We start from the raw sequence: 17,732 nt of genomic DNA on the forward strand, positions 1-17,732 counted from the left end.
AGGATATTCCTTTGTATAATACGTATTCAAAAAGTATAGATTTTTGTTTGTTTATATATTAATTTTGATGTTTTATAAAATTTTACAAAGAAAAAACGTTAAATTAGTAGTATTAACATTAAATGCTAATAACTTTTTAGTCCTATTAGGAAATTCGTTGAAATTTTACAGAAATATACTTTTATTATCCCTCTGTATAATTCATGTTTAAAACATTTAAATTTATGCTTTATTTATATCATATTTTGATGTTTTATATAATTTTACACACAAAAAAACACAAAAATACAAATATCAACTTTAATCCCTAATAACTCATTAATCCTTCAACAAAAACCCTTAAAATTTCACCACAATATCCTCCAATCATTCCTCTATAACCTCCATATTTAAAACAATCACAAACCAGCTCAAAAACACAAATATTTTAATATTTTCTAAACATTTACACTCCCTTTGTGCTCCCAACTGTATACTACCCACCTTACACCCTCCAGCAACCTCAAAGTGGTGTAAATATTTAATCCTGTTCCTTGATTCCACCAAATTCCCACCCTTGAAGCCCTGCGATGTGATGCGATGCGCAAATGCACGACGCCACCACGCACGCGTCTCGCCGCCGCCGCCGCCGCCACATCCACCTTGTTTTGTTCGGCAAGGACGCGTCACGGCCATGAACTATTTAGTACAAGCTCGGGCAGGATCAGGATCAGGACGAATGTATCCCGCTCGTGTTAAACCTAGTGCGTAAAACCTCAAAACCATTCACCAACCAACAATAACATAATATAATAATGTGAAATAAAATAAATATGTGAAACAGGATAATGAAAAGGACAAAAACAGGATAATTCTGTGTCTGCTTGTGAATTTGTGATTTTGTGTGTCTGGAAATGTAGAAGTGACATGTGTCGATACGCCCGCGACGCACGCATTGTTCCACGTTTTTGTGCGAGCTGCAGAGGATACGCAGGACTCGCAGGACTCGCAGGATGAGGTGTAAAGCATGCTCATTGATTTTGTGCGGCGTGGTTGTGTGTGTAAGACGTGGACATGGATGCGAGATGAATGTTTAAACACTTAAACAAAAAGGTTAGTGAGATGAAATAAAATAAAAACAGGATTTTTTATTGTTGTTTTTTTTGTTATTGTTGGTTTTATGTACTCATAGTTGTATTGACGTTTAGCGTGCAACCAGGAATTAAATAGGTTTATTGTTGATTTAGTTGTGTTGTGTTTAATTTCAGAATTGTGTTGAGTTCAAGTTTGAAGGAAGCGAATTGGAACGCGATTTGTTTTTGTGTTTAGGAGCTAAGATATTCAGCGAATCGAATTGGGTTTTTGGTATTGTTTAGAGGATGAAATGGACTTTGGGTTTGGTTAGTAAAAGTGTGGTATTTGTTTTTGGTTATTAGGTTTATTGAGGTTTAATTAGTGGAAAACATATTTTAGTTGAATTTTTTGGTGAAAGGACAAAAAAAGTTTAAAAATTGTTTAATTTTGTAAATGGTATTTGGTAGATGATTAGTTGAAGTATATACCATGAAAAATTCAAGTTAATAGGTTTAAACAATAAAAAGTTATTAATGTTTAAAGTTGATTGTTGTTTGAGGAAGATGCAAGTTGAATAATGTTAAGTTACATTTTTATTTAAAAGTTATTTTAAGTATAGTAAAAATTAATATTTTAAAAAATTGTAAAATGTGGTTGATAGATAATTAGTTTAAGTATAAAAATCCAAAATATGAACATTTTTATATAGGGAGTTAAAAGTTATTCACGTTTAAAATTAAACCTTGTATTATGTCCCAAAACTATAAGACATTGTTATTATTTTTAATTTAAAATTACTTTTTGACATACTTAGGGTTAAAATATTAAACTTTAATAAAGAATGACTGATAGATAGTTAATTAAACTACCTATTGCAAAAAAATTTATCCAATTCTATACAGGGAGTACAAAGATATTCACGTTTAAAGCTGTAACTTATTTTTTACTAGAAAACTTTAAAAAATTGCATTTTTAATTAAAAATTTATTTTAGATACACTTAGAGTTAAAATATTAAACTCTTATAAAAAGTAGTTTATAGATAATTAATTAAACTACCATCTGCAAAAAAATTCATTCAATTATATACAAGGAGTACAAAGATATTCATGTTTAAAGTTGTTACTTGTTTTACACCACAAATCTGACAAAATGAGTATGGTTTTTAATTTAAAATTAATTTTAAATATAGTTAGAGTCAGAATATTAATCCTTTATAAAAAGTATCTGATAGATAATTAATTAAACTACCTTTTGCAAAAAAATCATCCATTTATATACAGGGAGTATTATGTTATTCACATTCAAACTCCATCTTACTTATTCTATTCCATACTTTTATCACTGACATTGACATTGACATTGAAAGCACAAAACCGCATACAAAATGAAAGTTTATTCATAATTTCAACCATTTGCATTGTTAAATGACGCAATTGTAATAAATCCACCGGCGTATTCTTAGAACACATTAAAAACAAGATGACTTTTATCGCCTTTCAATCATTGCTTCATTGAAAATACCCACAAAAACAAAATTCGAAACCAGAAACAAGTTCTTGTACGGATAGTGTAAACCTTGAATGGCTCGAATTGTACAATAAGTGAACTTTAAGGTTAAAACTCTAGAGTTCATGCACAATTTCGTGAGAGTTACACCTCCTGACCTTGCATGATTCAATAAACTCTCGCTTACAACCGAAAATGTAAATTTTTCGCCTCTTGGAAGTGATTTTGAGGTTAAAGTATATTGTGTTGGTATATTCGGCGAATGCTGGGAATTCCTCAACGCCAGACAATAATATTTCATTGCAAATAGTTTATTTTAAGAGCAAACAAATCAATTAGTGCATTTTTTGTATGTTTTTTTTAATAAAATAATTTTATTGATTTTATTGTTTTAGTTGTAAAAAAAGAAATGAAAATGGTGGAAATTAGTTGATTTTTTAATTGTATCTGATAAAATATTGGTTGATATGTATATCTACCAAATTTCATTGTTTAATATACAGGGAGTTAAAAGTTATGATGATTTAAAGTTTAAAATGGTAAAAATAATAATTTTTATTTTAAAAATTAAAATAAAATAGTTACTGTATAATTTTTGTATATTTTAGAGGTAAATTTGATAGAGTATTAAATTAGCTTTGTTTTGGTAAAAATTTGATGGTTATATACACAGGGAGTAGAAAATTACAAGAGTTTAAAGATGTTATTGGATTTTTGTTTTTGTAATTTGTGCGTTTTTTGTGAAAAATCAAGGAAAAACTTAATTGAAAGGTTAGAATTTTTGGATTTTTTAATGCTATCTGATAAAAGATTAGTTGATATGTATATTTACCAAATTTCAATATAATATATACAGGGAGATAAAAATTATGACGATTTAAAGTAAAAAAGTTAAAAATAACTAAAAATATCAATTTTTTATTTCAAAAATTCACAAAAAATATTTAGCTAATTATTTTTAAATATTTTAGACACCAAGTAGATAGAGCATTAATTAAGCTTTATTTTAGTAAAAATTGACAAAAATATATACAGAGGGTAAAAAGTTATTTAAGTTTAAAGTTGATTTTTTGATATTTTTTCATCATTATTTAAAAAAAATCAATAAAAAAAACAAATTTAAAGGTTAAAATCTATAGTTTCCAACACAAATTATTTATTCCAAGAGCAAACAAATCAATTAGTGCACTTTTTGCATGTCTCTCCCATTCACAATAACAAAATAACAACCAAACAAATCCATTCAAGCAGACGATTGTGGTTTCACACGATAATTGCGCATAATTTGTTCCAGATGTGAAAAAAACGTGTTAATTTGACACAACAAGGAAGTCGATGACTAATTATGGGTAGTCTACCCAATCTACATGAACTCGGCAAGGAGCACTTGGTCCAGAGTGCGCATCCGAAGATCGGACCGGCCATCAGCAATCCTTATCAGCACAGTGTGGGCCATTCGATACTGAGTCAGGAGGAACGGAATAAAATACTGCACAGGCATTCGACGCATTGTAAAACTAAGAGGAGCACGCAAGATGGCCGCCGGAATCATCATGGACACGCTCAAGGTCAAGGACAGGGTGGGAATTATGATGATCTTGTTTTGGAGGTAAGAAAATGGGATAAATGAGAGGGAATTTTGAAAGTTTTAAAATGGGGATGTGTAGGGGTTAGTTGAGGTATGCATTGTGAAAATTTGAAGGTTGTATATACAGGGAGTAGTAAATTATAGGTGTTTAAAGTTTTTTATTGTGGTTTTTAAGAGTTTTTTTATGAAAAATTGATGAAAAACGTGATTTTGAGGTTAAATTTTTTTAATTTTTTAATTGTATTTGATAAAGTATTAGTTGAAATGTATATATACCAAATTTCATTGTTTTATATACAGGGAGTTAAAAGTTATGACAATTTAAAGTTTGAACTAGATAAAAATATCAAATTTTTTTATTTCAAAAATTCATAAAAAATATTTGCTTTATCTTATTTTGATATTTTAAAAGCTAATTTGATAGACAATTAAATAAGCTTTATTTTTGTAAAAATTTTATGGAGATATATATAGGGAGTATTAAGTTACACGCGTTTAAATTTATGTTTTGGTGTTTTTCATGCAAATTTATTGAAAAATCATTAGAAAATTTAATTTTGAGGTTATAATTCCTAAATATTTTAATGGTATCTTATAAAAGATTAGTCAATAATCATATCTACCAAATTTCAATGAATTATATACAGGGACTTAAAAATTATGACACTTCAAAGTTCAACATCCATAAAAATTCATTTTATTTTTCAAAAATTCATAAAAAATACTTCCAAATAAATTTTCAAAAAATTCAAAAAACAAATTAATAAACCATTAAGCAAACTTCACTTTACTAAAAAATTCAATCAAATACCTCTTAAAAACCTCTGAGTTACAACCAATCAAACTTCACACTCACATAAAACCTCAAAAACAATATACAGGATGATTCCAAAACACTAATAATCTCAAAAAATTTCCAGCACATGGCAACATACTCACCGATCTCCTCCCGCTCAGCCCGCAACTACAACTCCACCCGGCGTCGCGACTCAATGAACTCCTCAATCGGCGCCAACAGCGTGCGCCGCCTCATCGCCGTCGTGCGCCACACCTCCAGCCGCACAGGCCCCGCCTTCTCCCGCCCCGTACTCATCCGTAACCTAATCCTATTCTGCACAACACACATCCTCATCACCGCCTCATTCCTACCATTTCTCGCTTTACAAGGCGCTGTAACCACATGGATCAAACCCATAGGCTCCTCCCATCTACCAATCAACATCGGCTCCCTACTCCTGGCACTCATGCACATCTTCGCTGCGATTGGCGCAATCCTCGGCCCGGTGATCATTCAGAAACTCGGCACGAATTGGATATTCGTCATTGGATACTTTTGTTTCTTCTGTTTCTACGTCATACATCTCTACCCGGTTTTGAGTTTACTGATGTTAGGTTATGTTGTGATGGGAGTATGCCTTGGACCACTTTGCGTTGCACGTGTGACATTCCTAATGACCTTGAGCACGAAGTTAAACTACATTTTTGGTGAAGAGGATGAAGATGTTAAGGCTGGACGCAGGACTTGTATTGTACGACGGGTTGCCAGGAGTTTTCAAGCTGCGCAAGATGTTGGATTGATTTTTGGATCACTTTTAACTGCTATAGTTATAAATCTCACGCTGAATTTGAAATTCGACTGGTTGGTTGTTACGTCCACGTCGAGTGTGAGTTTAACGTCGGCAACCAACTATACACCTTTCAGTGTGTATGCGCCGGCGAGTCCCAATGTAACCTCGAATTATTCGTACACGTACAGTCAGTTCCTCGATGAGTTATTCGTGCAGGATGAGTTTGGTGATCGGATTTGTGGTGCGCAAACATGTCCGCCGGAAAGTGGTGTGATTAGGAGTGGAAGGAGTGTGCTGCCGGATGTTACGATGATGCTGTTGTTGGCTGTGAATGCCACAATGGCCGTGATTGCGATGAGTATGGCGTTGTTTTTGAATAAGATCAAGCTGTATATGTACCAGGAGGGGAATGAGACCATGGCGGCGATGAGGGCCATTGGGCAGGGGTTTAAGGATCCGGTGTTGAGGATTTCGGCGCTGCTGGCGTTTTTTATTGGTGTGGAACAAGCGTTTATGTATACGGATTTTTCCAAGGTCAGTGGTGTGATATTTTTTTAAATTTAGGATATGGGCTTGAAAAATGAAGGAATTTAAATTTTTAAAAAGTGTGTTTTGTAGAGGATTAAATGAGGTTTATTTTGTGAAAATTTGAGAGTATTTGAAAAAAGGATTAGGGAGATACAGGACTTTAATGTTGAGTTTTGCTATGAGAATTTTTAAAAATTGAACATAAAATTTTCAAATTTCAAAGGAGGTTATTTATAATAAAATTTTTGAAATATTTTGATGGTATGTGATAAAGGATTAGTTACACTATTTATAACCAAAATTTTGTGTAAATATATACAGGGTGTTCCGAGTTATAAGCTTTCAAAGTTACCATTAATTATTTTAAGTCAATGGTGTGATATATTTTAAATTTAGGATATGGGCATGAAAAATGATGGAATTTAAAATTTTTAAAAGTGGGTTCTGTAGAGGGTTAAATGAGGTATATTTTGTGAAAATTTGAAGGTTATTCGGAAAAGGATAACGGAGTTACAGGGCTTTAAAGTTTAGTTTTGCTATGAAATTTTTTAAAAATTGAACATAAAATTTTCAAAACTCAAAGGAGGTTATTTATAACCAAAATTTTTAAAATATTTTGATGGTATGTGATAAAGTATTAGTTAAACTATATATAACCAAAATTTTGTGTAAATATATACAGGGTGTTCCGAGTTATAAGCTTTCAAAGTTACCATTAATTATTTTAAGTCAATGGTGTGATATATTTTAAATTTAGAATATGGGCATGAAAAATGAAGGAATTTAAAATTTTAAAAAGTGGGTTTTGTAGACGATTAACTAAGGTTTATTTTGTGAAAATTTGAAGGTGTTTGAAAAAAGGATAAGGGAGTTACAGGACTTTAAAGTTTAGTTTTGCTATGAGAATTTTTAAAAATTGAACTAAAAATTTTCAAATTTTAAAGGAGGTTAGTTATAATCAAAATTTTTAAAATATTTTAATGGTATCTGATAAAGGATTAGTTGAACTATTTATAACCAAAATTTCATGTAAATATATATAGGGTGTTCAGAGTTATACTCTTTCAAAGTTGATATCAATATTTTTAGGTACAATTTGACTTAAATTTTTAAAACCTTTAAAAACTATACTTAAAATTTAAATTTTTAAATTTTGTAAAAATAATTTAAAAGACAAATAATCAAAATATACTATACCAAAATTTCATCTTTCTAGCCCTTATACTTTAAGAGATATTTGATATCAAAGTTGCAACAAAAAAAAATTTAATTTTAACTCCCTAAAACCTGTTTTATGATAAATTTATGCTTCCAGTTTTACGTCGTCTGCACCCTGGGCCTCCACCGTCTAAATTTGGTCTTCCTATCAATGGGTCTCCTTCAATCCATAGCTGCCTGCACCCTAAGTATGCTCTTACGGACGATACGGCGCTATTACGTAATTTGTAAGTAAAAAACAAAAATCACTAAATATTCATCAATATTCTAACCTAACTTAAACCCTAGTTGTTGGTTTCGCCTTCCACGCATGTCTTCTCATGGTCCAACTCCTCTGGAAGCCATTGGGCGATGACCCCGCCCTGTTTTACGTCATCAGCGCCGCATGGGGCGTCTGCAACGCCGTTTGGGAGATGATGAACTTCAGTAAGTCCCAAAACACACCCAAAATACTCAAAATAATAGTAAATAATTGTGGTTATGTTAGCATTGTTGACAAGCATCTACACGGACAACTGGGAAGCGCCATTTGCGCATTGCATCACATTTCGCTTCCTGGGCATCGCAATGGCGTTCGCATTCCATGGATACGTCTGCACCTGGTTGAAACTCTACCTAATGGCGGCGTTATTGCTATGCGCAGTGATCCCGTCCGCCATTTTGGAGCGTAAGCTGGAGAATATGCGGCGTGTGCGTGGCGCCAGCCGCTTATGACCCAGATTCAAAGTGTGGTGACCGATCTGCCCTCTGGTGCGACTCGACTGCATGCCGAATGTCATTCTGATGACTACAATCACTTAAAACGATGTTAAATGTTATGTGCACGCCCTGTATGCATATTGGACAATCATGTTTTGACGTTTCGACATTTTAACGTATGCAACCAGTTGCACGTATTGACATATCTTGTGCCAAACCAGAAATTGTGTTTTGATGAAGTTTTTTGATGATTACTCGAAAACTATAAGAGATAGAGACATGATCTTTTCAGGTATTGATTAACAATTAAATTTTACAACTAATTGTATTAACAAATCACGATAAATGTTTTTATTTAATAATTTATCAACAAAACAAAGTTAAACTATGAAAATTTTAGTTTTTTGTTTATAACTTTTAAACAAAACAAGTTTTCAACTTTATTTTTTCATAAATATCTTCATAATTTAATAACAAATCAATATCTGAAAAGAAAATTGTTCTATCTTGTTTACTTTTCGAGTAATTCATAAAAAACTAACAAAAAACATGTTTCAGACCGTTAAACTTCACTTAACATACAAACTAAAACCTAAAAACTTTGTAAAACGTTGTAAAACATTATAAACTAAGCCCAAACAGCTAAACACATACGAAATGCTTTGCTAACCATGTTACAAACGTACTTTTAAGCGAAATTTGTGAATATATACCACATGAGTGAGATAAAACGTAACTTAGCGAATGTTTTAGAGATTTTCAATGTTTTTATTGTGATTTATTGTATCATACGTACATTTACAACGTGTCTCATCTGTTTACACAAGCTGCAGACGCTGAAAAACGCGTGCTTTGTGTAAATATTGATCTACACGCGTTTCAAGAAGAAAAAACTGTGATTTCGTGTATTCAGGCGTGGTAATTGTGTAAAAATGAAGTATTTTTAATCGACTAAGAGAATATTAACAGATAAATCAATAAAGACATGTTTCATTAACAATAAACAAGCGGAAGTGTTTGATTTCAATCGGTTTTGACCTTGGATTACTTGTGTTTTATTCTTGGGGCTCTTGGATGCAAAAATTTCGCTAAAACAACAAAAAACGTTGAAATTTTTAAGGAAATTGTTGGAATTAAGCAGTGAAACTTACGGAATATGGCATCCATGAGTTTGACAATGTTTTCCTTCTGCGGGACATTATATCTTCCAGCTGATACGTCTGTAATTAATAAAATTAGCAACAAAATGATGAAAATTTTAATTTACTCACCGGAAATCAATAAAACTCCGATAAATAGTACTGCAAATAATAATATAAGCTTCATGGTGTATTAAGTAACTCTTTTGGTACTCAAAACACTTTTAAAATGTTTTAAAACATTTAAAACAACGATTTTATATGTAAATTTGTAAAAAAGTCAATATTTGTTTAAATTGATAACATTTTAAGCTTTTTGCGTCATTCCAGAGCTAAAATTTACATAAACATGCGTTATAATGATTAAATAATATTAATTTATTGTTATTTCTTTAAAATTTAATGATTTAAACGTTAAATTCAATGATTTTAAGTCAATAATTAAATAAATCATAATTTTCTCTTTTAAAGGTGTATATATGGTTGCCTATAGTTAGGTTTTAATAATTAAATTTATTTTTATCATTTTAATGGCATTTCTACACATTGAAACAAAACAAAATTAAATGTAAGCAATTTATAAATATATAACACATAAATAAAACGTATTTTAACATAAATAACAATAAATATTTGTTTTTCTGTTTGAATTTTTTGGTTTCCTGAGGTTGGCAGCATGCAAACTGTTTTGCCTGCTACTGTACACTAACCGTTGCCCTAACCGTTGAGTGTACATTTCGTTCCGTTGTTTTTTCAAGTTTTTACTGTGTTCCAAGCCGAATTGCATTGTGATTTATAGTGAAAACTGTTTAAATACGTGGATCTGGTGTGCCGGCTGATCCTCCGCTCGTCGAGCAAGGATTTTGTGTGTAGAACAGCTTGAATCCACGACCGGTACTCGCTGCGTTCGTTCTCACCGGGATTATGATCGGACCACCGCTTGTATCTACAAAATAAACAAATAAACAACAAAATAATCAATAGTAAGTGAATAAATTACAGTTTTACAAATTAAACATTTGACATAAATTTAAATTTCGCGGGTGTAACGAAAATTTCCGATGATACACGAATAAAAATCACCCATAGCAACCGCGCGTTGCCCATGGCAACGGAATCAACAAGCGCAACCATCTTGAATTTCACGCGTTCCCTGCGCGTTCATTTGAATTCAAACCGTTGTAACAGTCAGACGCGTATTTAATAATCAGTGATTAAACAATGAAAAAAGTAATCACCAGTGACTGGAGCGTTGGCAGAGAAGTCATCAATGAGAGAACCATCGTTGAGACGATCACCGCAGAGCCGTATACCATTCACGACGATGTAATCATCCGGGCAGTTAATCACGCCAGCACCGGCTTGGCCGGCCGGCACCGTCAGGCTGCCATCTTGAAAAAATAGGTAAAGTAAATTTTCATTCTCAAATTACACATAATCATAACTACCATCATCGAAATTACGAAGCTGAAAAGGGTATACAACTCCATTGGGGCCTATATTCGTGTATGTAATCGAACAGTATCCAGGCTGGCGTCGTATGCAAATTGCATAGTTCAGATTGTTCTAGAACAATATGAAAAATGAAAAAATATACCGAGTGTGACAAAAAATTTCATGGCATAATAAAAATACTTACAAAATACCCAGGCATGCTTCTACTCAATGTCGCTGCTTGATCATAATTAAAACTTTGAATTGTGCCAGTCACGCCCGAATATGACTGTAGACAATTCATCAAACCGCTACATCCGTCTGTATATTGACATATTCTTATTTTATAACGCTTGCGGTTTACTACATTAGCCAGCACAGCGAGTTGTAGAGGTCCGGATAGATTACTAACATCCACAAGCACTAAAAACAAAAATTTTAAATATTTTAAGGTTAAATTAAGGTTAAAAGCGTAGAAAATAGGTTATGTTGTAATACCATGTTGGCCTGTGTTGTATCCACATATAGGAGGCACGCCACTGGTTAATCCACTGCCACTGATAATCAGTGACTCATTCACGCAAACACCATTCGTCGGTCCGGATAATTCCAAGTCAATAAAATCGATGCGCATTTGTCTCACGTTATCTGATGATTTATAAACACGGAAAATACAGGATAATGCATTTGCTGTTTCGGATTGGCGACTCTCAACAGTTAAGAATTGTAGGCTAGGGAAACGTGGATCTGGAGTTAAAGGGTTGGATGTGGTTGACGTGGGGACAACCACGCCGCCATCTTGCGGGAAATAATTCGGGTATCCTGGGGACTCGAAATAGGTGCAATTGTTTGATCCTACGCCTCCACAAGTTCCACGGACTGAAAATACATTTAAAAAATTAAAAAAATAGTAAAAAGTTAAGAATATTAGATAACAAGTGCGCTAAGTGACACTTTAATAACGTCTAGCGTTGTTTTTCTACTTTCACTTTATTTCCACGTTGAGTTTTCAATTTTGTGTTTCAATTTTGTATTCTAAACTCAATTCTGTGACTAAAGTATTTTAGTCACGACCGTGACTAAAGTGCACTTTTCATGTTTAGCTACCCAATACTCCGTAGGTATATACGCAGGCGCAAACTCCACCCCGTGGCTAAAATACTTTAGTCACGACCATGACTAAAGTGCATATTTCATGTTTTCATGAAAAAAAATAGAAGCAAAAAACAGGTTATGTAATTACTTACAAACACAACAGACGCCATGTCCCTCCGCACACATCCCCATAGCGACTCCATTCCTCTCCGCGCACTCCGAAGCCAAATAACAAGTGCCCTCATATTGACTCACCGCCGAATTCGCCTGACACTTGAAATTCGCGAATTGTATCACGGTAAACAAGCTCAGAAACTTATTAGCGATGTGTTTTGTTTTGTTCTTTATAGTCTCCAACGGCCCGTAATCATGCCCCAAGAGGAACTTCTCAGATCCCTCATGCAGCTTCACCGAGGTTTGTAATTCCGTCTTTTCTCATCACCTCCCAACCAATTAAAGGTCCTATCATTCACATTATTACCATTCTGTTTCCTGTTTCTTCTATTATTCGCATTCCGCGTATTATTTCGCATTTTAATCAAATATTTACGAATTAAATTGGTCACTTTTAATTTATCTCCGGTACGATTAATCTCAGCTGATAGTTTACCCACATGATGTTTATTTATTTTATTATTTTGTGTTGGTTTGGAAGGTTTTGGGATTCTTTTGACGTTACCTTTGCGTTTTTTATGTTTATCTATGGTCGTGGAGACAATTTCACCGAAATCACTCTCAAGGTCATCGTGTTTATCTTCATCGATGGTGAAATCAACGTAATCAGGCGGTAGGATTATTGTTTTATTTCTTCTGTTACCACTGTGTGGACTTAGGGAAGACCCTGTATAAAATGAGGGTCTATGTGATACAATTTCCATAAAATTGTTAAGATCTAGTAGATTTGTGGGGTTAGACACGTGATTTATCGATGCCTGCGCTTGTAAATCGAAATTATTTTGATAATTTTCTGTATTTTGATGTGTTGATTCAAAAGTTCCATATTCTGACTCTAGCACATCATCGGAGTTAATATTTTCGGTGTTTTCGTGATTAGTATAGTCGTGGAAGTGGTTCCAGTAGTTATCGTCAGCGCTATCAAAATGGCCGCTCTGGTAACCGTAATAATCATCTCTTTTTTCTTTTTCTTTGTGTTTTTCTTGTTTTCTGGTGTCGAAATTAATTTGTGTGCTTGCTTTGGCCGTGATAGTCCTTGGTATATTTCCTACTTCCGGTTGGGTGTTCATTTTGAGTGTTTTGGTTAGAAATTCCGACGAGTCTGGTGGATTTACATCCAAATGTCGACTTTCTAATAGTCTATTGTAATCCTTCAAGACTTCCTGCGTGTTTGGATAGTTTGTGAAGATGTCGATGACTTGTTTCGTACCAGTCGCCATTGCACACATTATTAATATTAATGTTAGTACACTATGTTTAATAATAATAATTGACGCCATTTTTAAATTTTTAATTTTTTATTTTGAGCAAATTTTATTTTTTTAGTTTTTTTGTTGTTGGTCGATTGAAAGTTATCACAAAACTGATTCGTTTCTTGCGACATTCACCACTAAATTCGCTCCTCGGCTGCTATTGTTTACTGTCACCAAGAAGGGGATATAAACGACGGTTAATGTCTAATGACAGAAACAGAGCGTGATTGTTTTCTGCCGCACTACCCGCGCATTGCATGTCTGTGTCTATGGCTTGCGTTTTTTTTCGTTTGTGTTTTGTATTTCTATTGCTTCCTTGGTGCGCTAAACGTTTTCTCTTGTTTTATTTTTTTCTATTTTTGCATTTCGCGTCTTCTTCCTTCCTTCTACCTGTATGTGTTGTTAGTGCGGTTGGTCGCATATGAAATTGATAACGTGCGCGCGTCGCGCATCCAACATGTCATGATCCAGTTAACGCGCTCTTGACATTTCTACCAGACACAAACGCACACAAACTTGTTCATCTTTATATTCATAGTCTATGGTATGAATGATGATGATTATACGCTGTGGATAGTATTGTTTGGATGAGAATTGTTGGTTGGTTAGGTTATGACTGGTTTTCGGTGTATATACAGGGTAGACTGATGAATAAAGATGAAAAGAATGCAGGAATGAATGAAATATTTGTTGTTGTTTTGCCATGCGCATAATTTTGATAAACGGTATTTATCGTTGGGTGGATACAAGGTGTTTCAGGATTATACAGGGTAGAAATGAGGGTAAAAATAAGAATTTAAGTGTTTTGTTGGGTTTTATTGGTTGTATATGATTAGTATTGTCGCTTGTGGTCGTATGATTTCAATAGGCATATGTGACAATACTAATGCTTATTCTGGTATTAATAGTATTGTCGCACGTGGCTATATGAATTTAATAGGCTTATGTGACAATACTAATTCATTTTAAGCCGAAAAATGCTAGAGAAAAAGTTGATTTTAACCGTAAAATCACGATTTTGGTAAAAATTACATAAAATTTAATGAAATTTTTATTGAAATAATTGAAAAATTGTTGAAATTTAAGTGATAATCAATTTTATCCTTACTAAAAGTGCACTAGTAATTTCTAGACAATTTTGTTTAATGTTTCACGGGTCAATTTCTAAAAATGAAAATATTTTTCATTGTTAATCATTGGGAATTAATATAAACCAACTAAAGTGGTACCAAAGTGGTAATGATTATTTTTTTATTTTGAACACTCGGTATGTTTGTTTTACTAATCGTTTAAACGTTGTGATCGCTGGAAATTAAATTCAGACGCAGAATGACAACAAAAGCCGGCGGATTTTAACGCGAGAAGATTTAAATCACATGAATGCGGAGCGAACGCGGACACCGAAGTGAAAGAAGTGAAACTTGATGGCGATTAATAATAATTACGCGCATTTTCACTTATATTAAAATAATTTTCAAACATTTTAACGTTTATTGCTATAAACATTGCTTTCTGCATGAATTAATACTGCGTTTACTTTGCGTTAACCCTTTTAACTTATAAACAACCCGCAAAAAGTGGTGGGGGAAGTTATGTACACTCTTGTACAAATTTCCGGCATTTTTAGTAATTATTCTTCTTTTTTATAAAAATAAATATTAATATTAATAAATCGTATTTGCGTACGCATTTTTTTAGATCGCATGCGTGTAAGTTATAAAAAATATAAAATAACGAAATTGTTAAAGATTACAATAAGTATCTAACGTAAAATACGAAAAAAACAGCAAAAAATACCGTAAAAATCGCCATTAACTTAATAACCATGCATGTGGAAGCATAATTTGGAGAAATTTCTTCAAAATAACAGAATAATCCACGTATTAAATTAAAATTCATAAAAATTATCCATAAATTCATTAAAATAAACATACTCAACAAGATTTTTATTCATTTTTTGAAAAAAATATTAATTTACAAGTTAAATTTCAATAGAAACTATCATAACGCGATAAAATTCGCACTAATTCCATCAAAAACTCATAAAAAATCGCACCTCAAGGAATAAGAGCAGAATAATTGGATAATTACGATTTGTAACATTGTAACATTTTAACTTTCATGATCACTTTAATACTCTGCCACTCAAAAACAATAAAACCAGCGTTTTAGTTCTTGTTTTGAACTTTTTACGTGCAGTTGACACATTTTATCAACCAGCTGTTAACAATTTATTATCCCATTAATTTCAGCCTAAAAAAACGCTAAATTTCGATATTTTATTGCCTGACTTGTCAAATTTCAACAAAACATTAAATTATTATACATTTTTAAACATTTAAACTGAAATTATTGAGCACAGCGAGTGTTTTTAGTGATAATTCGCAAGAATTTCCAACTCAACGCGAAACTTACGGTATTCGTATATTTCAATCCGTACTCCGGGCATTCCGGTCAGTACTCAGTGCGCATCAACTGGCACAATAAGTGCATAAACTAATTACGCGCAAAACGCATGAAAAACACGCAAAATTATCAAAAAATCGATGTATTTTTAAGTAAAAACACTGAAAATACACATCATTAGCGATAATTGTGCATTTTCTTTAAAATATTTCAACTTGTAGTGTGTATTTTCATGTAGTGTGAGTATTGTTGTTGTAGTTGTAGTGTTTTGATGCTGTGTCATTGGCTGCTTGCAACGGTGCGGCTTACAACAGCTGATCGCGTGCATAGTTTGCATCATTCGCATCATTTGCATACCACGCGCTGCGACGCATAAAAACACATCAAATTCTACGATCATATTGTCTACTACACTTGTTTCTCTTTAAAAAAATCAAACTATAAACATTCAGATGTAAATATTCATTGATTTTGTTGTGAAAATGTGAGATTTTAAGTGATTTTAGTGAAAAACTTCAAATTTAAGGTTTTTTTAATGATTGTGTGGTAAATATGGTGTGATAATAATTTATTTGTTTGTTTTAGTGGGTAATACTAATGGGGACACAAGTTTCGACAAGGATTTTGTCATGTTCGGGATGACAATTGATGACAATGACAGAAATAAGCATCAATTGTGTGTGATATGTTGGATAAAAACATAAAACGAAGGATTTCTTCAATAATCTACTACTGAACAGTGAGTAATGCATTTTATTCTTTGTATTATTGTTTAATTCACAAAATTAAACAAATTGTAAGTGTCATAGGTTAGTAGGGCATTCACGGTGTAGTAAAATGTGTATGGTGGGTTGCCTAGTGTGACTGGCACGAGTATAGTATATACTGAGTGTGGCAATAAAATTTCGTAGGTTTTTTAAGTTTAAAATTTTTATTTTTAGTTTTTGAGTTGTGTTGGTTACACATGGTAGGAAATGTTCATTTGCATAATTAATTAAAACATGCTTGGTCACTTTACGCGCATTGTCCATTGTATTTCCGCGTGTGTGTCGCTCGTCGGCGGCGTCGGTCGTCGGGTGTAATTCTTAAATTTAAATTCATCAACGGTTTTTAATGATGATGCATATTAATATAGGAGATATTATTTAACATGCGAGATAATGCGTTTCGTGCGGCGCGCCACGCGTTTAATCATTTTAATTAAAACAGAACGACGACGGCGCTCACGGCGAGTGGTGATATATATCTAGGTGGATTTTACGTAAGTTTTTTTAAGGATATTATTAGTTTAGATTAGTTTAGAGGGGTGGAATTAAAAGTGGTGGGTGGGGTATTAAAAGAGGTGTAATTTTATGTAAGATTTGTTTGATTGGTGAAAATGGTTTAGTTTTTATTGAGAAAAAATGCGGAAAAGCATGAAAAGTAGTGTTTTTAGTAGTTTTTTTGTTATAACTTTTGATTAAATTAGTTTTGCGGGGTGAAATTAACCTATTTTGGTGTAGTATGAAAGGGGTTATCATATAATATAATACTTAATTAATAATTTTTAGTAGTTTAGCATTTATTGATGAGAAAATGTGAAAAAATGATGAAAATTGCGTTGTTTTCGGATAATTTTTACAATAACTTTTGATTAAATTGCTGTAAAGGGGTGAAATAAACATATTTTGATGTAGTATTTAAAGTACTATCATATAATATATGATTTAATTAATAATCTCTAATAGTTTAGCTGTTATTGTTAGAAAAATGCGCAAAATTGCATTATTTTCTTAATAATTTTGCAATAACTCTTCAAATAATAACTTTAGAGACATGAAACAAAAGGGAGTAGATGTATTATTAAAATAACTATAATTTGATATGTGACATGAATAATTATCAATAATAGTTTTGTTTTTATTATCAAAAAACTGCAAAAAATCGCAAAAATGCGTTATTTTCAACTCATTTTTACAATAATTTTTAAAATAAGAACTCTATCGACTTGAAACAAAAACATATAAATGCTTTATTAAAATATCTATAATTTGATGTGCCATATGAGTAATTATCATAAATAATTCCGG

General features: G+C 32.5%; 2 protein-coding genes across 2 annotated transcripts; one reads left to right on the forward strand and one right to left on the reverse strand.

Annotated features, from left to right (window-relative positions):
* Positions 1 to 3,903: 3,903 nt before the first annotated feature.
* LOC135803355 (UNC93-like protein) lies at positions 3,904 to 9,169 on the forward strand (the record flags this gene model as incomplete). The annotated part of the gene is made up of 5 exons (XM_065316949.1): positions 3,904 to 4,170; positions 5,070 to 6,251; positions 7,561 to 7,690; positions 7,752 to 7,889; positions 7,951 to 9,169. Coding segments are annotated over 5 exons (1,944 nt in total), but the record flags the coding sequence as incomplete, so codon positions are not given.
* Positions 9,170 to 9,799: 630 nt separating this feature from the next.
* LOC135803357 (uncharacterized) lies at positions 9,800 to 13,224 on the reverse strand. Its single transcript, XM_065316950.1, has 7 exons — positions 12,510 to 13,224; positions 11,983 to 12,264; positions 11,234 to 11,614; positions 10,941 to 11,158; positions 10,750 to 10,867; positions 10,540 to 10,692; positions 9,800 to 10,247 (listed from the first exon to the last, which is right to left on the reverse strand). Exons 1-7 carry the CDS (start codon positions 13,222 to 13,224, stop codon positions 10,111 to 10,113), a joined length of 2,004 nt encoding a protein of 667 aa, XP_065173022.1. The 3' UTR covers positions 9,800 to 10,110.
* Between the last annotated feature and the right edge of the window lie 4,508 nt (positions 13,225 to 17,732).

The sequence above is a fragment of the Atheta coriaria genome, unplaced genomic scaffold (assembly GCF_025399875.1).
Source record: "Atheta coriaria isolate IRGN ID8LTWV9N9 unplaced genomic scaffold, Caltech_Dcor_3.1 hic_scaffold_2_pilon, whole genome shotgun sequence".
Lineage (NCBI taxonomy): Eukaryota > Metazoa > Arthropoda > Insecta > Coleoptera > Staphylinidae > Dalotia > Dalotia coriaria.